The 26,139-nt window shown below is 40.0% G+C and overlaps 1 protein-coding gene across 1 annotated transcript in view; it reads right to left on the bottom strand.

Moving 5' to 3' along the window:
- Nucleotides 1-10,545: 10,545 nt before the first annotated feature.
- Nucleotides 10,546-26,139, bottom strand: part of LOC136874863 (alcohol dehydrogenase 2) — a 181,653-nt gene continuing 166,059 nt past the window's right edge. Inside the window, exon 7 of the mRNA XM_068227919.1 lies at nucleotides 10,546-10,763. Coding sequence (XP_068084020.1) covers nucleotides 10,619-10,763 — 145 coding nt within the window. The 3' untranslated portion in view covers nucleotides 10,546-10,618. The remainder of the gene's footprint in view (nucleotides 10,764-26,139) is intronic.

The raw sequence follows: 26,139 nt of genomic DNA on the forward strand, positions 1-26,139 counted from the left end.
AAATAATTGTGAGATGGAGACCTTTCTTTTGATGTATAATACATAGGTGTTAGTATCGCAATTTTCTCACAATATTGTGCTACATATTAAAATTTTATAGGTACATATAGATTTTAAATGATACAAAATCTTACAAGCTACCCAAATCATTTATTATATAATGAAGCAGTCAGACAGAAACCATGCCTGTCTTCGTTTGCCAAAACTGCAGCATCTGGAGGTTCAGCGAATACCTGTTCTTTGCAAGTGCAGTATCCTATGAATTAATCAGAACAAGATATTTTTTCACAGTTTTCTCTATGGTTGGCAACAGTGTGCTACACATTGTTTATTCTTAGATCCTTCATCTTCTGTGCATTCTTTGCACTGTGATTCACTGGTAATTAATCTGTGTGATGTTTGTTTTAAATTAAAAATATATTTATTTTGATGTGTGTCACTTTTGAGGAATTTTTGAGGTTTTCTTGTTCAAGTCGTAATACCTATGTCTTTAATGGATGGGACTCCCAGAAAGTATAGTGCAATACTAGCATTATCTCAGAATACTTTTGTGATACAAGTAGAGTTAGCTACTAAATTTGATGTTGGTGTAGGTACTATAAATATAATTATTTAGTTATAAAAACAGACTGGCTGAATTTCACTGAAGAAAAAGGGAAACTATGGCAGAAAAAAAGAAAATGATGCCAACTGATGAACATTTTCTCTTCAGAAGAAGCAAATCAAGCCCCAGGCTCACTGCTGTAGACGTGGCTTGTGAACTGGGGGGGAAAGGGGAGTGAATCCACATGTTTCTAATGTTTGTCATGGCTTCTGGCAGCTGGAAAGAAAAGCCTGCAAATCTGTAAATAAACATCTTCTAGATGAGGTTTCCAGATAGTGACAGGATTTTTCAGCAAGAATTGGCTCCTTGCCATACTTCAAAGAAAGTGAAAAAATTCTTCAGTGAGAACAATATGTGTATCATAAAGAGGCCAGGAAACTCCCCTGACATGAATCCAATAGAATTATGGGTTATTTGCAAAAGGAGACTCACAAAACTTGACTGTTCCACAAAAATACACATGATAGAATCTGTAATTACAGTGTGGTTTCATGATGAACTTAAAAATACGTGCTTAAAGCTTGTGGAATTTATGCTAGATCATATAAAACAACTTATAAAATAGAAAGGACAACGTATTAGCTATAAGCAAAGATTAAAGGTATGTATATAAAATGTGTCTGTTATTGTCATGTTCTGATTAATTCGCACAGGATTGTGTATGAGTGAACAGATAAATAAGCCATGCTATGCTGGCAGGGTTCATGTTCTGGATTCATTCTTAACAGATGTTGTTGGGGCCAGCTATCTTGTCAGTCTTCCATTTTATACTGTGCCTGAGATCAGTGTGATTTTACTTTTTGTAGTGTGACACTTCCCTCTTAGCTAGCATGACTTCAATAATTTTGTTGACTATGGAATCTGGGCTAAGCTAAGTGCATGATTCTTTTAGGTGTTTCTTACCAGTAAGTGCATGTAGTACTCTCCATGCTTTTCTGCTTGTTGTTTCGAAGCCCATACATTCAAGAATTGATTGCCTTCTTACCCATTCCTGTAAAGAGCCTAGTAGCTGTACCCACATCATTGCTGCCACTGTTCTGGTTTTCACAATTCCAGCCTGGCACATATTCCTTCAAAAACCTCTGGGTATACTGGATTTGCATATATTCTTTCCTGAAACCTATGGGTATTCTGGACTGTTCAGCACAGTTAAAATTCCACCTGGGTAAGGGCAATGAGTTCACTAGAGGAATTTTCAAACCAACTTCTTTTTTTTTTTTGCTAGGGGCTTTACGTCGCACCGACACAGATAGGTCTTATGACGATGATGGGATAGGAAAGGCCTAGGAGTGGGAAGGAAGCGACCGTGGCCTTAATTAAGGTACAGCCCCAGCATTTGCCTGGTGTGAAAATGGGAAACCACGGAAAACCATCTTCAGGGCTGCCGATAGTGGGATTCGAACCTACTATCTCCCGGATGCAGGCTCACAGCCGCACGGCCAACTCGCCCGGTAAAACCAACTTCTAGCAGGATTGGCCGGTGTTGGCTGTTTGGGGGAACTAGACAAGACAGTGTATGTGTTACTGAGAGGTTGATTAAGGTCATCTTTGGAAACTTAAGCCAGATCTGGATGATAATCCCTGTTCCAGCATGCTGATTGAAAAGTGCCTTTATCTCTATCATCAAAGACCAGGTACAGATCAGATATTTCAGCGCACAGAACCAATGCCGTTCCATTGCCATCTACAGATTTATCAGTTCTTAATCTGCTAGGATCTCAAGAGGGGTATTTGTCAGTGAAATATGCTTCCCCCATTCTTGTTCATTTCGTACTCTGCCAGGATCCCAAGAAAGTAGCAGAAGGCACAGAAGTATAAGTGAAAATAGAGTACATGCAGATGACATTGGTAACATCCAAAATAATTTCCTAAGGTGATTGTCTCCCAGAAACTCTATAGCAGCCTTTTTGTCTTTCCTCAAATTATTATATGGAGGATGTGGTACATTTTGTTCTCTCAACATAATTTGACACTGTCATATGCTTAATCTCTCAACATAATTTGACACTATCATATGCTTAATAGCTGTTAGCAGCAGAGTTGGTTCAATGACTGGTTTTGACGTATGGAGAAGTGTATTGAGTGTGCTGGAAATAATTTTGAAAAAGTCTAAAGCGTTCATTCACATTGCAAAACTTTCGTAGTGCCCTTTGTACAATTTGTTTGGACCACTCAAACAAGACCTAGGAGGACAGCTGTTCGATGATGATGCAAGTGTAGAAGAGTTTGTGCGCAATTGGCTCCGCACACGTCCCTCTTCTTTCTATCAGGATGGCTTCAAAACTTATCAATCCAATGGAAAAAATGTGTACCGAAGGCAGGACACTATGTAGAAAAGTGATATGTATATGTGTATTTTTTGGTTGATCCAATAAATGTTTTAAAAAATTTCCTGCTTTTATTTGATCCACCCTCGTATTATCAGGCAAGAGAACAATGTCATCTGCATATTAGAAAGGATGCACTTCCAGAGTAGATTTTAGTTGCTAGCATACTACTGAAGCATTTACAATCTGGAACAACAGTATCCAATGTCTGAGAATCCTCACTGACGTAATAATATCCAGACTTACCTTGGTGCATGATGTATGTGAATATTCTTGTTTGGACTGGAGTTAAACCAACAGAGTATATATTTAGCACTGCAAACAATAGACAGACATTGATCACATTACTTTCCAATGTCAGGTAGACCTGATAGGACATTCTAAATAATAATAATAACTCCACCACTGCCGGTACTGGGTGAGTTGGCCGTGCGGTTAGGTGCACGTGACTGTGAGCTTGCATCTGGGAGATAGTGGGTTCGAATCCCACTGTCGGCAGCCCTGAGAATGGTTTTCCGTGGTTTCCCATTTTCACACCAAGCAAATGCTGGGGCTGGACCTTAATTAAGGCCATGGCCGCTTCCTTCCAACTCCTAGGCCTTTCCTGTTCCATCATCGCCATAAGACCTATCTGTGTCGGTGCGACGTAAAGCCACTAGCAAAAAACCACTGCCGGTCCCAAGACCATGGCCTGATCTCGCAAGTGATGAAGAAGGAGGAGGGGAGGAGTAACACCTTGTTGAAAAATCTGGGTCCATCTGGCTCTGGATGGTAGTACCCTGTAACGGCCCCTGCCTAGGGTTACTAAGTGAAACCTGGTCAACGATCTCAAAGGTGGAAGAGGAATTTAAGATTCCCAATGGCGTAGAGAGTGGAAGAGCTGCCTCCAGGACTCATGATCTTGGTTGTATTTATATGGTCTTTGGGCCACTCCACAAATAACTTTCATCAGTCATGGAAGTGTGTGATGTCAAACAATTTACCCCAGGTATACCATCTACCGCACACCAGTACGTCAGCAGACATTCAGATTCTGGGGTGTCTGCAATGTTACACAAAGACAAGTCTGAGTGTCTTGAAATCTCATCCAAATTTCAACATAAACAACCAATATACACTGACTGACAGAGCAAATGCAACACCAAGAAGGAGTGGTTCGAAAGGGATGAAAGTTGGGGAAAAAACAGAGACGGCACGGACGAATAATTGATGTTTATTTCAAACCGATATGCAGGTTACACAATGCGCACGGCATCGACTCAGTAGGATGTAGGACCACCGCGAGCGGCGATGCACGCAGAAACACGTCGAGGTACAGAGTCAATAAGAGTGCGGATGGTGTCCTGAGGGATGGTTCTCCATTCTCTGTCAACCATTTGCCACAGTTGGTCATCCGTACGAGGCTGGGGCAGAGTTTGCAAACGGCGTCCAATGAGATCCCACACGTGTTCGATTGGTGAGAGATCCGGAGAGTACTCTGGCCACGGAAGCATCTGTACACCTCGTAGAGCCTGTTGGGAGATGCGAGCAGTGTGTGGGCGGGCATTATCCTGCTGAAACAGTGCATTGGGTTAGCCCCTGAAGGTACGGGAGTGCCACCGGCCGCAGCACATGCTGCACGTAGCGGTGGGCATTTAACATGCCTTGAATACGCACTAGAGGTGACGTGGAATCATACGCAATAGCGCCCCAAACCATGATGCCGCGTTGTCTAGCGGTAGGGCGCTCCACAGTTACTGCCGGATTTGACCTTTCTCCACACCGACGCCACACTCGTCTGCGGTTACTATCACTGACAGAACAGAAGCGTGACTCATCGGAGAACACGACGTTCCGCCATTCCCTCATCCAAGTCGCTCTAGCCCGGCAACATGCCAGGCGTGCACGTCTATGCTGTGGAGTCAATGGTAGTCTTCTGAGCGGACGCCGGGAGTGCAGGCCTCCTTCAACCAATCGACGGGAAATTGTTCTGGTCGATATTGGAACAGCCAGGGTGTCTTGCACATGCTGAAGAATGGCGGTTGACGTGGCGTGCGGGGCTGCCACCGCTTGGCGGCGGATGCGCCGATCCTCGCGTGCTGACGTCACTCGGGCTGCGCCTGGATCCCTCGCACGTGCCACATGTCCCTGCACCAACCATCTTCGCCACAGGCGCTGCACCGTGGACACATCCCTATGGGTATCGGCTGCGATTTGACGAAGCGACCAACCTGCCCTGACCCTTCTAAGCCCGATCACCATACCCCTCGTAAAGTCGTCTGTCTGCTGGAAATGCCTCCGTTGACGGCGGCCTGGCATTCTTAGCTATACACGTGTCCTGTAGCACACGACAACACGTTCTACAATGACTGTCGGCTGAGAAATCACGGTACGAAGTGGGCCATTCGCCAACGCCGTGTCCCATTTATCGTTCGCTACGTGCGCAGCACAGCAGCGCATTTCACATCATGAGCATACCTCAGTGACGTCAGTCTACCCTGCAATTGGCATAAAGTTCTGACCACTCCTTCTTGGTGTTGCATTTGCTCTGTCAGTCAGTGTACTTAGCAACTTTTAATGTAAACTCGTTGTTAAAAATCAGAAAACTGATACATCCAATGGATACACTAAGGAACCACAACATACTCGTAACAGCCATTCAAGAAACAAGATACATAGATACAGATGCCTTCGATTCTGAAGGTTTTAGGATATACAAAGGGAAAGTGGGACCAAGAGTGATGAAAAATGTACCACACCTTGGGACAGCCTTTATAATCAACAAAAAAATTGAATTCAATGGTTGATTTTGATTCCCAATCTCAAGTCTTACATTCAAAAGCACAAACAAAATCTATACAATTATCAATGCACATGCCCTCTTAAATGAGGATAATAGGATAAACAAAGAAAAAGTGGAGATTTTTTGCAATCAACTAGATGACCTTATTCAGAAAATTCCAGATAGAAATAACATCATCCTTCTTGGAGACTTTAATGCATAGATTGGTAATAGAAAAAAATATAAGAAAATCATTGGAGATTATCCTGCCTACAATAGAACAAATAGAAATGCATCAGGCTAATAGAACATTGCAAGGCATACAATTTGATTCTTAAATCTAGAGCTTTCCAAAATTACCTTGAAAACAAAAGATGTGGGTATCCCCAAATCCCAATCTAGGGGAATTCCAGCTTGATCATGTGGTAATCAAGAAAACCTTTCACAAAGAAATCATGACTGTTAAGGTACTCAGGGGTGCCAATTTGAATTTGGACCACTTCTTCTCTGATGTTAAGTTCAAAGTCATCCCAAACAGCAAATAAAGGGTCGGAAGTACAGTACAGAAAAAATGCTAAGTTCAGATGACTTCACAAAAGCAACGGAAACAATTCAGACCCAAAGATGGGGGAATATCAAGGAAAACCTACTTACTAAAGCTGAACAGATCGCACCTCAAATAAAAATTAGAAAGCATGCTTGGTGGTCGCTAGAATGTGATGCACACCTTGAAACAAGATAACAGGCATGGAAAAATTGGCAAACACAGAAAACAGAAGAAAACAGACTAAATTCCATTACAGTTAAGAAACCGGTAGTTAAAAATACAAAAAGGCATAAGAAGGCACATGAAAACAAAACTCTCCTCCACACTGATGAAGAATTTACCAAAAACAACACAAGAAGCTTCTAAAGAACTTTCAAGCAAAAGTTATCAAGATACAAAGCACCCACTCTCCAATTTAGGGATGTAAATGGAGCCATTTCTCACAATAATATAGAAAATTTCAAAATACTAGCAGAATGCTTTGAGAAACTATTTAATTGTGAACCAATCCTAGAAAAATTTGAATCAATCCCAAATAACTTTGAAAAGCCAGATTCAGAACCACCAACAATTGAAGAATTATAAAAGATCATTTCAGAACTTAGAAACAACAAAGCATCTGGAGAAAACCAAGTAGTAGCCAAATTGTGGAAGAAAGCTGACAAAAAATAATTACATCCCTTCAATGTGTGAAATAATCTGGAAAGAAGAAGAAATACCCATAGAGTGGAAAGCAGCTATCATTCACCCTATTCACAAGAAAGGCTTGAAAACAAACCCAAACAATTATAGAGGAATATCATTGCTGGATGTAACATACAAGATTCTTTCTGAAGTTCTTTTAACAGGGCACAGTCACAATTGGACCCACAACTTGGGGAATACCAGGGAGGTTTTAGAAAGGGTAGGTCATGCTCTGAACAAATACTAAACCTCAAAAACATTATGGCATACCAAAAATCAAGGGCAAAGACATGTGTAATGTCCGTCATTGATTTCAAAAAGGCATATGATTCGATTGATAGAGAATCCCTGTTATCAGTCCTGGAGGAAATGGGTTTGGATAAGAAAACAACTAAAATCATAAAAGCGACTATCACGAATATGTTTTCGAAAGTTAAATTCATGGGTGAACTATCAGATTCCTTCGAAATAAGAACGGGAGTACAACAGGGAGATGGGCTCTCACCGTTGTTTTTCAACTGTGTGCTTGAGAAAGTAGTTAAAGAATGGAACAAAAATATGAAGAGTGGAATTAGACTCGGTTGTAAGAAGAAGAACCTTAGAATCAATTGTATTGGTTTTGCAGATGATATATAACAGGGTAGTGAAGGAAACGATGTTCGCCATACTGGGGGACTATGGAATTAAAGGTAGATTATTAAAATCAATCAAAGGCATTTATGTTGACAATTGGGCTTCAATGAGAATTGATGGTAAAATGAGTTCTTGGTTCAGGGTAGTTACAGGGGTTAGACAAGGCTGTAATCTTTCACCTTTGCTGTTCGTAGTTTACATGGATCATCTGCTGAAAGGTATAAAATTGCGGGGATTCAGTTAGGTGGAAATGTAGTAAGCAATCTAGCCTATGCTGACGACTTGGTCTTAATGGCAGATTGTGCAGAAAGCCTACAGTCTAATATCTTGGAACTTGAAAATAGGTGCAATGAGTATAGTATGAAAATTAGTCTTTCGAAGACTAAATTGATGTCAGTAGGTAAGAAATTCAATAGAATTGAATGTCGGCTTGGTGATACAAAGCTAGAACAGGTACATAATTTCAAGTATTTAGGTTATGTGTTCTCCCAGGATGGTAATATATTAAGTGAGATTGAATCAAGGTGTCGTAAAGCTAATGTAGTGAGCTCGCAGTTGCGATCAACAGTATTCTGTAAGAAGGAAGTCAGCTGCCGGACGAAACTATCTTTATATCGGTCTGTTTTCAGACCAACCTTGCTTTACGGGAGCGAAAGCTTGGTGGACTCAGGATATCTTATTCATAAGTTAAAAGTAACAGACATGAAAGTAGTGAGAATGATTGCTGGTACAAACAGGTGGGAACAATGGCAGGAGGGTACTCGGAATGAGGAGATAAAGGCTAATTTAGGAATGAACTCGGTTGATGAAGCTGTACACATAAAACGGCTTCGGTGATGGGGTCATGTGAGGCGAATGGAGGAGGATAGGTTACCTAGGAGAATAATGGAATCTGTTATGGAGGGTAAGAGAAGTAGAGGGAGACCAAGACGACGATGGTTAGACTCGGTTTCTAACGATTTAAAGATAAAAGGTATAGAACTAAATGAGGCCACAACACTAGTTGCAAATCGAGGATTGTGGGGACATTTAGTAAATTCACAGAGGCTTGCAGACTGAACGCTGAAAGGCATAACAGTCTATAATGATAATGTATGTATGTATGTATGTTGCAGATGATATGGCCTTGTTTGCTGAAACAATGGAGGAAGCAAGGGAGCAAATCCTTGAACTAGAGAAACAAGCAGCTAAAGTAGGCCTTCACATCTCCTTTGAAAAAACAAAATTATGGCAAACAACAAACACCCACATAAATACCTCAAAGTCGAAGAACAAAAGTTTGAAATAGTAAAAGAATTCAAATATCTCAGAGAATGGATTAGTTGGAATGCTGTGGAATGCAAAGCAATGGAATCCAGGAAAAATAAACTTGAACTGGCCTTCCAACTAACAAAAGATACAGACAACAAAAAATCCATTTCATGGGGGTCCAAAATTAAACATTGTAAAACAATGATCAAACCAGAAGCACTATACGCAGCTGAAACACTAAACATGAATTTCAAAGGCCAGATGGAGAAACTCAAGGTAAAAGAAAGGAAAATTTTAAGAAATATCATAGGACCAAAATTTCAGGACAATAAGATAACATACATTAAGAATGAAACGGTCTACAAAAAAATTGAAAAACTCTCAGATACTATGCAAAAAAGAAGGGTGAATCTTTTCGGTCATCTTCTCAGAGTGAACTCTAATAGATTAACCTAACAAATCTTTGACTTCTTCTGTAACTGCAAAACAAAACCCAACTGGTTTAAAGAAGCTGAAAAAGGCCTAGTAGAATTAAAAATAACAGAAAATTCACTACTCGATCTAACAGCTAAAGTAATAACTAAAGACAAAAATATAATATGGTTCCAAGACAAATGTACATTAAAAGCCAAACCTGTTATCTCCGAAGACGAGAGGAAACGAAGATCAGAAAGAATGAAGAAATACTGGGCACTAAGAAAAGAACAGCACACACAGAAGTGATTGATTCAACGTACTCCAAAGAGGGTGAAACAAAAGAAGAAATTAATAATAAATTAAAATTAATGTGCTGAAAGAGGTAGCAGAACAAACAGGCTTGCAGATATCCTTTGAAAAGATGGAATTAATGTCAAACATCAAAGACAACACAACACAACTGAACATCAAATACGGAACAATAAATCGCATGTATAAGTTTAAATACCTTAGTGAGTGGATCCAATCAAACGGACTAGATACAGAGGCCTTAGTGGCCAAACCACCTGGAACGTATATAACAAAAGGTGCTTTTTTATAAATACCAAAATTCACAATTAAAACACTGTCATCAAACTGGTATCTCTCTATGCGTCAGAATGCCATATCCTCTCTCAGAAGTGTGCACTCGCTAAGTTAGAACAAAAAGGGAGAAAGATTCTCCACAACATTTTTGGTCCAAATTATAAAAATGATATGTACATAAGAAAATCCAGATAAGAATTCTACTATAAGATAGAGAAGATCACAGACACAATGCACAAATGCAGGACTTGCTTCTACGGTCACTTACGATGGATGGACGACTCTCGATGGACGAAACATATTTTTAATAATTTTGACTCAAAACCAAAAACAACAATTCCCTGGTACATTTACGTCAAAAAAGTCTTCGAAGAAATGGGTCTACAACCAGATGACGTGCACAAACGAGATCTTTTCAGAAAAAGCATTGTGACTTTTGGGACTTCCTGGAATGTGGAGTGGACAACTGGTGCAAAGTGGTCAGATGAACGCCATGCTTGACACACCAAGCTAACTAAAACCTACTGGACCAATCGAAAGCTGAGTAAACGTCAGAATGTATAATGAAACTTCTCGTGGTCTCTAGTTTGCCAATTAGCGAATAATAAATATAAAAATAAATAAATAATAATAGGTTTAAAATAGATCAAATTAACAAAATAAGATTAATTTATTGTATAAAATTCATATAATTTCATTTACATATAAATGAATCTTTACAAAACAACACCTAATTCACAGCTGTGTTTCTAGGAAGTCATGATACTTGAAAACTCCTCCAGTTCACACACAGGAAATTCCTTCGATTGTTACTTGTAGCTTGCTACCACAGTACTGAAGCAATTGCGATCTGGAATATCAGCATGCAATGTCTGAGAATCCTCACTGATGTAATGATGCCCCGACTTGCCATGGCGCACGATGTATGTGAATGTTTTCCCCGTCATTTCAGTCCTGCCAACAGAAAAATTTCAGTACATAAAGTTGTTTGAAAGTTTGTTTAATAGGATGAAATAGAACTCGATCACGTGTGTAGTTCCTGAGATAGTAATAAACCTAAATTTTGATTCAACATTGATATTCAGACACTGTTAAGACTTTTTATCAATGGCTTTCTAATAAAATTATGGGATAAGAGTTATCTATCTACACTATAGTTTAAAAAACAATCTTATATATATAAAGCCACAAGGCTAACTGACTCACTCACTGACTGACATTAATGTTTGCCCACTTCCAAGTGAGCTAGGAACTTGAAATTCGGCAGTCTGATAGCTATTACGCTGCAACCCAAGGAAAAATTCAAAAAAGTTGAAATTTTTCATATTTAGCCCCCCTTCCGTCCAATCAAAATATCGGTCTGAAATTTCGTGTTCGACCCTTCCAGATGAGCTAGGAACTTGAAATTCGGCAATCTGATAGCTATTAGGCTGTAACCCAAGGCAAAATTCCAAAAAGTTCAAATTTTTTATATTTAGCCCCCCCCCCACCGAATCAAAATGTCGGACTCAAATTTCGGGTTAGACCCATCTGTTCCAGATGAGCTAGAAACTTGCAATTCGGCAGTCTGATAGCTATTATTCTATAACCCAAGGAAAAATTCCAAAAAGTTCAAATTTTTAATATTTAGCCCCCAACCGAATCAAAATATCGGGCCCAAATTTCGTGTTACACCCTTCAGCCCAATCAAATAATTTTACTCAAAATTCATCTTAGACTCTTCCAGCCGGCAAGCCGATACCTATTAGGCTGTAACCCAAGAGAAATTTCCGGTATATTCAAATTTTTCATATTTAGCCCCCCTCCACCGCTCAATCAAATTATCGGACCCAAATTTTGTGTTAGACGCTTCCAGCCGGCAATCTAATACCTATTAGGCTGTAACCCAAGGAATAATTCCAAAAAAGTCAAATATTTCATATTAAGCCCCCTCCCCTCGCCGAATCAAAATATCGGACTCAAATTTCGGGTTACACCCTTCCAGATGAGCTAGGAATTTGAAATTCGGAAATCTGATAGCTATTAGGCTGCAACCAAGGAAAATTTTCAAAACGTTGAAATTTTTCATATTTAGCCCCCCTTCCGACCAATCAAATATCGGACTGAAATTTTGTGTTAGACCCTTCCAGATGAGCCAGGAACTTGAAATACTACAATTTGATAGCTATTAGGCTGTAACCCAAGAGAAAATTCCTTAAAGTTCAAATTATTCATATTGAGCCCCCCACCGAATCAAAATATCGGATGCAAATTTCGGGTTAGACCCTTAGATGAGCTAGGAACTTGAAATTCGGAAATCTGTTAGCTATTAGGCTGCAACCCAAGAAAAAAATCCAAAAAGTTGAAATTTTTCATATTAATCCCCCCTTCCAACCCATCAAATATCGGACTGAAATTTCGTGTTAGACCCTTCCAGATGAGGTAGAAACTTGGAATTCGGCAATCTGATAGCTATTAGACTGTAACCCAAGGGAAAATTCTTTACGGATCAAATTATTTATATTTAGCCCCCCACCGAATCAAAATATCGGACTCAAATTTCCGTTTAGACCCTTCCAGATGAGCTAGGAACTTGAAATTCGGAAATCTGATAGATATTAGGCTGCAACCCAAGGTAAATTTCCTAAAAGTTGACATTTTTCACATTTAGCCCCCCTTCCGACCCATCAAATATCGGACTAAAATTTCTTGTTTGACCCTTCCAGATGAGGTAGGAACTTGAAATTCGGCAATATGATAGCTATTATTCTATATCTCAAGGAAAAATTCCAAGAAGTTAAAATTTTTCATATTTAGCCCCCACCGAATCAAAATATCATATAATAATAATGTTTTTTTTTACGTCCCACTAATTACTCTTTTACGGTTTTCGGAGACGCCGAGGTGCCGGAATTTAGTCCCGCAGAAGTTCTTTTACGTGCCAGTAACTCTACCGACACGAGGCTGACGTATTTGAGCACCTTCAAATACCACCGGCTTAGCCAAGTTCGAACCTGCCAAGTTGGGGCCAGAAGGCCAGCGCCTTAACCGTCTGAGCCACTCAGCCCGGCAATCAGAATATCGGACTCAAATTCCATGTTACACCCATCCGCCAAATCAAATTATCGGACTCAAATTTCGTGTTAGACCCTTCCAGCCGGCAATCTGATACCTGTTAGCCTGTAGCCCATGGAAAAAATCCGAAAAGTACAAATTTTTCATATTTACCTCCCCCCCCGCTGAATCAAATTATCGGACTCAAATTTCGTGCTAGACCATTCCAGCCGGCAATCTGATACCTATGAAGCTGTAATCCTAGGAATAATTCCAAAAAGGTCAAATTTCTCATATTTAGACCCCTCCCCGCCCAATCAAAATATCTGACTCAAATTTCATGTTAGGCCCTTTCAGATGATCTAGGAACTTGAGATTCGGCACTCTGATACGTGTTAGGCTGCTTCCCAAGGAACAATTCCCAACAGTTCAAATTTTTCATATTTAGCCCCCACCCCACCCAATCAAATTCCTCTGCCCCCTTCCCCCAAGCAATACGGCGGACGCCATGATGCAGTGCCCTACAAAATTAATATTTGGCAATGCTCTAGATCCAAGCCTGTAACCGATGAAGAAATTTCAACAAGTTCAAATTTTGAATATTTAACCCACTGTAAAATTGAAATATGAAGCCAAATTTAATGACGTTGCAGACTTTCGTTTCGAGCAATCTTGTGTGTGAAGGGCTATTGCTATCAATGAAGGGATTGAACTTTCTTGCTTAAAATGTTGAGTTCTTCAACTTTGGTCCTATGACGTTTTATCGTATCTCGATCCCTTCTACCTTAGATTGAGCTTCATTTCCCCGGTTTTGGTCAATTTTGTTAAATTTCCACATATTATTTTACTGATTAACACACTCATAAGACAGATAGATGCACTAAGTTCTGCACGATCCCTGGCACAACCATTGGCCATATGTAGACCGACTTTCATTATTCTACTGCCTTGAATGCATGGGAAACTGAAGGAATATGTAGAAACACTAACCTAATTTCAGCATAATGTATGTTACTTAATCAATTTATGGTGAAGACGGTGGAGATACGGCAAAACCTCAAATAACCAAAATTGTAGGTCGTTGCATTGTCGTCCAACGTGGCAAGTTTCAAAGCTATAGCTGTCTGCTAAGTTGGCAAAATCATTTTTCAACTTGTTTAAAGCGGACGAAATTTGACATGAATCGAAATGTTCACCTCTTTTTTTGGTATACGTAGGCAAGATACCAGAAAATGCCTAAGAGAGTAATGTAGACGACTAAAGGGGTCGTCTGATGGCGCAATCCGTACTTTGATAGGACGTACCGTTTTGCCGCAATAAATTTCCAAATGAAAGTCTGCACTATTTAGCGTGCACATTGCCTGGCTCTATATCTTATATATATAAAGCCACAAGGCTAACTGACTCACTGACTGACTGACTGACTGACATTAATGTTTGCCCACTTCCAAGTGAGCTAGGAACTTGAAATTCGGCAGTCTGACAGCTTTTAGGCTGCAACCCAAGGAAAAATTGCAAAAAGTACAATTTTTTTATATTTAGCCCCCCTTCCGCCCAATCAAAGAAATTTCGTGTTAGACCCTTCCAGATGAGCTAGGAACTTCAAATTCGGCAACCTGATAGATATTAGGCTGTAACCCAAGGAAAAATTCCAAAAAGTTCAAATTTTTGTGTACGTAGCCCCCCACGGAATAAAAAAATTTCGGGTTAGATCCTTCAGTTCCAGATGCGCTAGAAACTTGAAATTCGGCAAGGTGATAGCTATTAGCGTGTAACCCACGGAAAAATTCCAAAAATTTTAAATTTTAAAATTTTGCCCCACTCCCCCCAAACGAAATGGCGGATACCGTGATGCAGTGCCCTACAAAATTATTATTTGGCAAAGTTCTAGCTCCTAGCCTGTAACCGACGTAGAAATTGCAAAAAGTTAAAATATTTAATATTTCATCCACTAAAAAATTCGAAATTTTAAGCCAAATTAAATCACGGTGCAGGCTTTCGTTTCGAGCTCTCTTGTGGCTAAACGGTAATTGTTATCAATAAACGGACTGCACTTTCGGCCCCTAAAATGAAGAGATCTACAACTTTGGTCCTATGACTTTTTATCGTATCTCGACTCCTTCTACCTTAGATTGAGCTTCGTTTTCCCGGTTTCGGTAATTTTTGTTAAATTTCCATAAAGGATTTTACTGATTCACACACTCATAAGATGGATAGATGAACGAAATTCAGGACGCTTCTTGGCAACGTCATTGGCCATATGTAGACCGACTTTCGTTATTCTAGCTGCCTTGCAAGTATGGGAAAACGGAGCGTACATGTGGAAACAATATTGAAATTTCGGCCTAATTTATGATTCTTAAGTAATTTATGGCGAAACCCGTTGAGATACGGCAAAACCTTAAATAACCAAATTATAGGTCGTTTCATCGCCAATCTGCCTGCAAAGTTTCAAGACTGTAGCTGTCTGTCAAGTTGGCAAAATTATTTTTCAACTTGTGAAAAGTGGGCGAAATTTGACATGGATCGAAACGTTCACCTCGTTCTATGGCATAAATATGCGGGATAGGAGAAAGCGCTTAAGCCAGTAATGTATACCACTAAAAGGGTCGTCTAACGCCGCAATCCGTACCTCGATACGACGCACCGTTTGTTCGCAATCAATTTCCAAACGAAAGCCTGCACTATTTAGCGTGCACATTGCCTGGCTCTATCTTATCTTATCTTATCTTATATATATAAAGCCACAAGGCTAACTGACTGACTGACTGACTGACATTAATGTTTGCCCACTTCCAAGTGAGCTAGGAACTTGAAATTCGGCAGTCTGACAGCTTTTAGGCTGCAACCCATGGAAAAATTGCAAAAAGTACAATTTTTTTATATTTAGCCCCCCTTCCGCCCAATCAAAGAAATTTCGTGTTAGACCCTTCCAGATGAGCTAGGAACTTCAAATTCGGCAACCTGATAGATATTAGGCTGTAACCCAAGGAAAAATTCCAAAAAGTTCAAATTTTTGTGTACGTAGCCCCCCACGGAATAAAAAAGTTTCGGGTTAGATCCTTCAGTTCCAGATGCGCTAGAAACTTGAAATTTGGCAAGGTGATAGCTATTAGCGTGCAACCTACGGAAAAATTCCAAAAATTTTTAATTTTTAATTTTTGCCCCCTCCCCCAAACCAAATGTCGGATACCGTGATGCAGTGCCTACAAAATTAATATTTGGCAAAGTTCTAGCTTCTAGCCTGTAACCGACGTAGACATTGCAAAAAGTTAAAATATTTAATATTTCATCCACTAAAAAATTCGAAATTTTAAGCCAAATTAAATCACGGTGCAGGCTTTCGTTTCGAGCTCTCTTGTGGCTAAACGGTAATTGTTATCAATAAACGGACTGCACTTTCGTTCCTAAAATGAAGAGATCTACAACTTTGGTCCTATGACTTTTTATCGTATCTCGACTCCTTCTACCTTAGATTGAGCTTCGTTTTCCCGGATTCGGTAATTTTTGTTAAATTTCCATAAATGATTTTACTGATTCACACACTCATAAGATGGATAGATGAACGAAATTCAGGACGCTCCTTGGCAACGTCATTGGCCATATGTAGACCGACTTTCGTTATTCTAGCTGCCTTGCAAGTATGGTAAAACGGAGGGTACATGTGGAAACACTATTGAAATTTCGGCCTAATTTATGATTCTTAAGCAATTTATGGCGAACCCCGTTGAGATACGGCAAAACCTCAAATAACCAAAATTATAGGTCGTTTCATCGTTAACCAGCCTGCAAAGTTTCAAGACTGTAGCTGTCTGCTATGTTGGCAAAATTATTTTTCAACTGTTGCTAAGCGGACGAAATTTGATATGGATCGAAACGTTCACCCCTTTATATGGTATAAATAGGCGAGATACGAGAGAATGCCCCACACAGTACTGTAGGCGACTAAATGGGACGTCCGATGGTGAAATCCTTACCTCGATACGACTTACCGTTTGGACGCAATGAATTTCCAAATGGAAGTCTGCACTATTTAGCGTGCACATTGCCCGGCTCTATCTTATATATATAAAGCCACAAGGCTAACTGACTGACTGACTGACTGACATTAATGTTTGCCCACTTCCAAGTGAGCTAGGAACTTGAAATTCGGCAGTATGACAGCTTTTAGGCTGCAACCCAAGGAAAAATTGCAAAGAGTACAATTTTTTTATATTTAGCTCCCCTTCCGCCCAATCAAAGAAATTTCGTGTTAGACCCTTCCAGATGAGCTAGGAACTTCAAATTCGGCAACCTGATAGATATTAGGCTGTAACCCAAGGAAAAATTCCTAAAAGTTCAAATTTTTGTGTACGTAGCCCCCCACGGAATAAAAAAGTTTCGGGTTAGATCCTTCAGTTCCAGATGTGCTAGAAACTTGAAATTTGGCAAGGTGATAGCTATTAGCGTGCAACCTACGGAAAAATTCCAAAAATTTTTAATTTTTAATTTTTGCCCCCTCCCCCAAACCAAATGTCGGATACCGTGATGCAGTGTCCTACAAAATTAATATTTGGCAAAGTTCTAGCTTCTAGCCTGTAACCGACGTAGACATTGCAAAAAGTTAAAATATTTAATATTTCATCCACTAAAAAATTCGAAATTTTAAGCCAAAAAATCACGGTGCAGGCTTTCGTTTCGAGCTCTCTTGTGGCTAAACGGTAATTGTTATCAATAAACGGACTGCACTTTCGTGTCCTAAAATGAAGAGATCTACAACTTTGGTCCTATGACTTTTTATCGTATCTCGACTCCTTCTACCTTAGATTGAGCTTCGTTTTCCCGGTTTCGGTATTTTTTGTTAAATTTCCATAAATGATTTTACTGATTCACACACTCATAAGATGGATAGATGAACGAAATTCAGGACGCTCCTTGGCAACGTCATTGGCCATATGTAGACCGACTTTCGTTATTCTAGCTGCCTTGCAAGTATGGGAAAACGGAGGGTACATGTGGAAACACTATTGAAATTTCGGCCTAATTTATGATTCTTAAGCAATTTATGGCGAACCCCGTTGAGATACGGCAAAACCTCAAATAACCAAAATTATAGGTCGTTTCATCGTTAACCAGCCTGCAAAGTTTCAAGACTGTAGCTGTCTGCTATGTTGGCAAAATTATTTTTCAACTGTTGCTAAGCGGACGAAATTTGATATGGATCGAAACGTTCACCCCTTTATATGGTATAAATAGGCGAGATACGAGAGAATGCCCCACACAGTACTGTAGGCGACTAAATGGGACGTCCGATGGTGAAATCCTTACCTCGATACGACTTACCGTTTGGACGCAATGAATTTCCAAATGGAAGTCTGCACTATTTAGCGTGCACATTGCCCGGCTCTATCTTATATATATAAAGCCACAAGGCTAACTGACTGACTGACTGACTGACTGACATTAATGTTTGCCCACTTCCAAGTGAGGTAGGAACTTGAAATTCGGCAGTCTGATAGCTATTAGGCTGCAACCAAAGGAAAAATTCCAAAAAGTTGAATTTTTTTATATTTAGCCCCCCTTCCGCCCAATCAAAGAAATTTCGTGTTAGACCCTTCCAGATGAGCTAGGAACTTGAAATTCGGCAACCTGATGTATATGAGGCTGTAACCCAAGGAAAAATTCAAAAAAGTTAATTTTTTTTGTATTTAGCCCCCCACGGAATCAAAATATCGGACTCAAATTTCGGGTCAGACCCTTCTGTTCCAGATGAGCTAGGAACTTGAAATTCGGTAATCTGATAGCTATTCGGCTGTAACACCAGGAAAAAATGAAAAAAAACTGAATCTTTTCCTATTTAGCCCCCCTCCACCCAATCAAAGTATCGGACTAAAATTTCGGGGTATATCCTTCCAGATGAGCTAGGAACTTGAAATTCAGCAATCTGATAGTTATTAGGCTGTAACCCCTGGAAAAAATCCGAAAAGCTAAAATTTTTAATTATTAACCCCCTCCCACCGATTCAATATATAGGACGGCGCAGACTTTCGTTTCGAGCTATTTTGTGGCCGAACGGTAATTGCTATCAATGAACGGATTGCACTTTCGTCCCCTAAAATTAAGAGATCTACAACTTTGGTCCTATGACTTTTTGTCGTATCTCGACCCCTTCTACCTTAGATTGAGCTTCATTTTCCCGGTTTTGGTAATTTTTGTTAAATTTCCATAAATGATGTTACTGATTCACACACTCATAAGATGGATAGATGAACGAAATTCTGGACGCTCCTTGGCAACGTCATTGGCCATATGTAGACAGACTTTCGTCATTCTAGCTGCCTTGCAAGTATTGGAAAACGGAGGGTACATGTGGAAACACTACTGATATTTCGGCCTAATTTATGATTCTTAAGCAATTTATGGCGAAACCCGTTGAGATACGGCAAAACCTCAAATAAGCAAAATTATAGGTCGTTTCATCGTCAATCTGCCTGCAAAGTTTCAAGACTGTAGCTGTCTGCCAAGTTGGCAAATTTATTTTTCAATTTGTGACAAGTGGGCGAAATTTGACATGGATCGAAACCTTCACCTCTTTCTATGGCATAAATATGCGGGATAGGAGAAAGCGCCTAAGACAGTAATGTAGACCACTAAAAGGGTCGCCTAACGCCGCAATCCGTACCTCGATACGACGCACCGTTTGCTCGCAATAAATTTCCAAACGAAAGCCTGCACTATTTAGCGTGCACATTGCCTGGCTCTATCTTATCCTATATATATAAAGCCACAAGGCTAACTGACTCACTCACTCACTCACTCACTCACTCACTGACATTAATGTTTGCCCACTTCCAAGTGAGGTAGGAACTTGAAATTCGGCAGTCTGATACCTATTACGCTGCAACCGAAGGAGAAATTCCGAAAAGTTCTAAATTTTCACAATTGCCCCCCCCCCCCACCAACTACAAATATCGGATTCAAATTTCTGGTAAGACCCTTCCAGATGAGCTAGGAACTTGAAATTCGTCAATCTGATACCTATTACGCTGTAACCCAAGGAAATTTCCAAAATTTCAATATTTTCATACTTAACCCCCCCCCCCCGTGATTCAAAATTTCGGACTCTATTTTCGGGTTAGACCCTTCCAGATGAGCTAGGAACTTGTAATTCGGCAATGCGTCCATAGCCTTTATTAAGGTACAGCCCCAGCAATTGCCTTGTGTGAAAATGGGAAACCACGGAAAACCATCTTAGGATCTGCCGACAGTGGGATTCGAACCCACTACCTTCCGGAGGCAAGCTCACAGCCGCGGGCCTCTAACCGCACGGCCAACTTGCCCGGTACAGTGGGATTCAAACCCACAATCTCGCAAATGCAAGCTCACAGCTACGCGACCCTTACCGCACTGCTAGTTCACTCGGTTCCGTTTGGAAACCTATAATCTGCAAAATAAAGTTTGCCACTGGGAACACGACCACAACGTTGCATACTTTGACACCATGCCTACGGTTTTGATCATCTCATAACCGAAGCCGGGTCATACATAGAGTTCATTCATAACTCAGTCTTTATTTCCTTGTTCTGAATACCCTCCTGCCATTGAAGACATCAGTTTTTACATATAGTTGTTCCAAGGCATTCCCTTGCTGTTTCTACTATGCACGGAATAGCCTACCTGTATGTTACCCATCCTCTTTTCATATCCTGAATTATACTAGGTAAAATTCTGTGAAGTATTACACATTGTCCCACTGAGTAAAATGCTTCACTGTAACGGGTTATGGGACCAACGGTGGCCACTTAACAGTTGCCCGTGGTTCATGCATCAGCAATAACGACAGGCAGTCATACAATCTACAACTTACAAGAAACCGCACGGCCAACTTGCCCGGTACAGTAGGATTCAAACCCACAATCTCACAAATGCAAGCTCACAGCTACGCGACCCTCTCATATTTACCCCTGCACCGCCCAATCAAAATCCTCTGCCCCCCTAGCACCAAACAAAGTGGCGGACGCCATAATTCAGTACCCTAAAATATTAGAATTTGGGAAAAATCTAGCTCCTAACCTGTTAGAGACGTAGAAATAGCAAGATGTTCAAATATTTAACCTTTTACCCACTCAAAAATTCGAAATATTAAGCAAAATTTAATGACGGTGCAGACTTTCGTTTCGAGCTATCTTGCGGCTCAACGGTAAATGCTGTCAATAAACGGATTGCACTTCCGTGACCTAAAATGAGGAGATCTACAACTTTGGTCCTATGACTTTTTGTCGTATCTCGACTCCTTCTACATTACATTGAGCTTCATTTTCACGGTTTTGGTAATTTTTGTTAAATTTCAAAAATGATTTTACTGATTTACACACTCATAAGATGGATAGATGAACGAAATTCAGCACGCTCCTTGGCAACGTCATTGGTCATATGTAGACCGACTTTTGTTATTCTAGCTGCCTTGCAAATAGGGGAAAACTGTGGGTACATGTGGAAACACTATTGAAATTTTAGCCTAATTTATGATTCCTAAGCAATTTATGGCGAAGCCCGTTGTGATACGGCAAAACCTCAAATAACCAAAATTATAGGTCGTTTCATAGTCAACCTGCCTGCAAAGTTTCAAGACTGTACCTGTCTACTAAGTTGGGAAAATTATTTTTCAATTTGTGTAAAGTGGACGAAATTTGACATGGGTCGAAACGATCACCTATTTCTATGGTATAAATATGCGGGAAACGAGAAAGCGCCTAAGACAGTAATGTAGACGACTAAAAGGGTCGTATCACGCCGCAATCCGTACCACGATACGACGCACCGTTTGCCCGCAATAAAATTCCAAATGAAAGCCTGCACTATTTAGCATGCACATTGCCTGGCTAAATGTTGATTTTTGTTATTTTTATTTCCTTTCCCTTAAACTAAATTGTGGACGATGTGTTACCGTGCGCAAGAAAATTAATATTTGTCGCAGTTACAACTTTGGCCTGCAACCAACGGAGAAATTTGAAAGAGTTGCATTGTTTTACGTTTTTATCTCCAGAAATTATCTAAATCTGGAAGCAATTTTCATGATGGTGATAACTAACGTTTCGAGGATTTTGGTGGCTAAACTGTAAGTCGTACCGCCAAATGGACAAGATGTGTTGATCCCATCATGAAGAGATCTACAACTTCGGTCCCGGGAATTTTAGTCGTGTCTTGATCCCTTATGCCTTGGATAGAGCTTCTTTTTTCAGATTTGACATCCATTTTTTTTTACGTTTTCCATAAAAAATGTTACTGTTTTACACACTTATAAGACCGATAGAATCATGAAATTTGGCAGGCTCATTGGACGTTCGTGGATCATATGTGAGCAAAATGCATGATTCTAGCAACCTGTAAGAATGGAAAAACGGAAGTAATACGTAAACACTGTACTCCTAATTAAAGGTTCTCAACCAATCTTCGCTGAACTCGATGCAGATACGACAGAACATCAATGAATGTAAATATAGAACGCTTCAACCACGATAAACCTACCAAGTTTCAAGACTATAACTCCCCGTTACGTTAGGAAAATAATTCTTAACTTGTGAGATTCGTACATAATTTGCACCACGTCCAAACGTTTAACGCTATCCCTGCAATAAATCGTGAATATACGGTACGATAAAATATCATAGGACCAAAAATATATGCAAATAAATGGGCCTTCTGGTGGCACAATCCGTTTTTAGTAACGAAGTACCGGTTCCTCACAGTAATTTTCCATGGGACCACTTCTAATGTAGAGGAATTGGGGGTTTGGGGGCGCAGCCCCCAACGAGCGAAAGCGAGTCTTATATATATAAAGCCACAAGGCTAACTGACTCACTCACTGACTGACATTACTGTTTGCCCACTTCCAAGTGAGCTAGGAACTTGAAATTCGGCAGTCTGATAGCTATTACGCTGCAACCCAAGGAAAAATTCAAAAAAGTTGAAATTTTTCATATTTAGCCCCCCTTCCGTCCAATCAAAATATCGGTCTGAAATTTCGTGTTCGACCCTTCCAGATGAGCTAGGAACTTGAAATTCGGCAATCTGATAGCTATTAGGCTGTAACCCAAGGCAAAATTCCAAAAAGTTCAAATTTTTTATATTTAGCCCCCCCCCCACCGAATCAAAATGTCGGACTCAAATTTCGGGTTAGACCCATCTGTTCCAGATGAGCTAGAAACTTGCAATTCGGCAGTCTGATAGCTATTATTCTATAACCCAAGGAAAAATTCCAAAAAGTTCAAATTTTTAATATTTAGCCCCCAACCGAATCAAAATATCGGGCCCAAATTTCGTGTTACACCCTTCAGCCCAATCAAATAATTTTACTCAAAATTCATCTTAGACTCTTCCAGCCGGCAAGCCGATACCTATTAGGCTGTAACCCAAGAGAAATTTCCGGTATATTCAAATTTTTCATATTTAGCCCCCCTCCACCGCTCAATCAAATTATCGGACCCAAATTTTGTGTTAGACGCTTCCAGCCGGCAATCTAATACCTATTAGGCTGTAACCCAAGGAATAATTCCAAAAAAGTCAAATATTTCATATTAAGCCCCCTCCCCTCGCCGAATCAAAATATCGGACTCAAATTTCGGGTTACACCCTTCCAGATGAGCTAGGAATTTGAAATTCGGAAATCTGATAGCTATTAGGCTGCAACCAAGGAAAATTTTCAAAACGTTGAAATTTTTCATATTTAGCCCCCCTTCCGACCAATCAAATATCGGACTGAAATTTTGTGTTAGACCCTTCCAGATGAGCCAGGAACTTGAAATACTACAATTTGATAGCTATTAGGCTGTAACCCAAGAGAAAATTCCTTAAAGTTCAAATTATTCATATTGAGCCCCCCACCGAATCAAAATATCGGATGCAAATTTCGGGTTAGACCCTTCGATGAGCTAGGAACTTGAAATTCGGAAATCTGTTAGCTATTAGGCTGCAACCCAAGAAAAAAATCCAAAAAGTTGAAATTTTTCATATTAATCCCCCCTTCCAACCCATCAAATATCGGACTGAAATTTCGTGTTAGACCCTTCCAGATGAGGTAGAAACTTGGAATTCGGCAATCTGATAGCTATTAGACTGTAACCCAAGGGAAAATTCTTTACGGATCAAATTATTTATATTTAGCCCCCCACCGAATCAAAATATCGGACTCAAATTTCCGTTTAGACCCTTCCAGATGAGCTAGGAACTTGAAATTCGGAAATCTGATAGATATTAGGCTGCAACCCAAGGTAAATTTCCTAAAAGTTGACATTTTTCACATTTAGCCCCCCTTCCGACCCATCAAATATCGGACTAAAATTTCTTGTTTGACCCTTCCAGATGAGGTAGGAACTTGAAATTCGGCAATATGATAGCTATTATTCTATATCTCAAGGAAAAATTCCAAGAAGTTAAAATTTTTCATATTTAGCCCCCACCGAATCAAAATATCATATAATAATAATGTTTTTTTTTACGTCCCACTAATTACTCTTTTACGGTTTTCGGAGACGCCGAGGTGCCGGAATTTAGTCCCGCAGAAGTTCTTTTACGTGCCAGCAACTCTACCGACATGAGGCTGACGTATTTGAGCACCTTCAAATACCACCGGCTTAGCCAAGTTCGAACCTGCCAAGTTGGGGCCAGAAGGCCAGCGCCTTAACCGTCTGAGCCACTCAGCCCGGCAATCAGAATATCGGACTCAAATTCCATGTTACACCCATCCGCCAAATCAAATTATCGGACTCAAATTTCGTGTTAGACCCTTCCAGCCGGCAATCTGATACCTGTTAGCCTGTAGCCCATGGAAAAAATCCGAAAAGTACAAATTTTTCATATTTACCTCCCCCCCCCGCTGAATCAAATTATCGGACTCAAATTTCGTGCTAGACCATTCCAGCCGGCAATCTGATACCTATGAAGCTGTAATCCTAGGAATAATTCCAAAAAGGTCAAATTTCTCATATTTAGACCCCTCCCCGCCCAATCAAAATATCTGACTCAAATTTCATGTTAGGCCCTTTCAGATGATCTAGGAACTTGAGATTCGGCACTCTGATACGTGTTAGGCTGCTTCCCAAGGAACAATTCCCAACAGTTCAAATTTTTCATATTTAGCCCCCACCCCACCCAATCAAATTCCTCTGCCCCCTTCCCCCAAGCAATACGGCGGACGCCATGATGCAGTGCCCTACAAAATTAATATTTGGCAATGCTCTAGATCCAAGCCTGTAACCGATGAAGAAATTTCAACAAGTTCAAATTTTGAATATTTAACCCACTGTAAAATTGAAATATGAAGCCAAATTTAATGACGTTGCAGACTTTCGTTTCGAGCAATCTTGTGTGTGAAGGGCTATTGCTATCAATGAAGGGATTGAACTTTCTTGCTTAAAATGTTGAGTTCTTCAACTTTGGTCCTATGACGTTTTATCGTATCTCGATCCCTTCTACCTTAGATTGAGCTTCATTTCCCCGGTTTTGGTCAATTTTGTTAAATTTCCACATATTATTTTACTGATTAACACACTCATAAGACAGATAGATGCACTAAGTTCTGCACGATCCCTGGCACAACCATTGGCCATATGTAGACCGACTTTCATTATTCTACTGCCTTGAATGCATGGGAAACTGAAGGAATATGTAGAAACACTAACCTAATTTCAGCATAATGTATGTTACTTAATCAATTTATGGTGAAGACGGTGGAGATACGGCAAAACCTCAAATAACCAAAATTGTAGGTCGTTGCATTGTCGTCCAACGTGGCAAGTTTCAAAGCTATAGCTGTCTGCTAAGTTGGCAAAATCATTTTTCAACTTGTTTAAAGCGGACGAAATTTGACATGAATCGAAATGTTCACCTCTTTTTTTGGTATACGTAGGCAAGATACCAGAAAATGCCTAAGAGAGTAATGTAGACGACTAAAGGGGTCGTCTGATGGCGCAATCCGTACTTTGATAGGACGTACCGTTTTGCCGCAATAAATTTCCAAATGAAAGTCTGCACTATTTAGCGTGCACATTGCCTGGCTCTATATTATATATATAAAACCGTTTGGCTCACTGGCTGACATAAATGTTTACCCACTTCGGCATGAGCTAGAAACTTGAAATTTTGGCAATATGATAGCTATTAGGCTGTATTGTGGAAAAGCTCCAAATGTTGATTTTTTGTTATTTATACTTCCCTTCCCTTAAAATAAATTTTAGACGATATGTTGCAGTGCGTCAGAAAATTAAAATTTGTCGCAGTTACAACTTTGGCCTGCAACCAACGGAGAAACTCGAAAGAG

Source organism: Anabrus simplex, chromosome 5, assembly GCF_040414725.1.
Source record: "Anabrus simplex isolate iqAnaSimp1 chromosome 5, ASM4041472v1, whole genome shotgun sequence".
Lineage (NCBI taxonomy): Eukaryota > Metazoa > Arthropoda > Insecta > Orthoptera > Tettigoniidae > Anabrus > Anabrus simplex.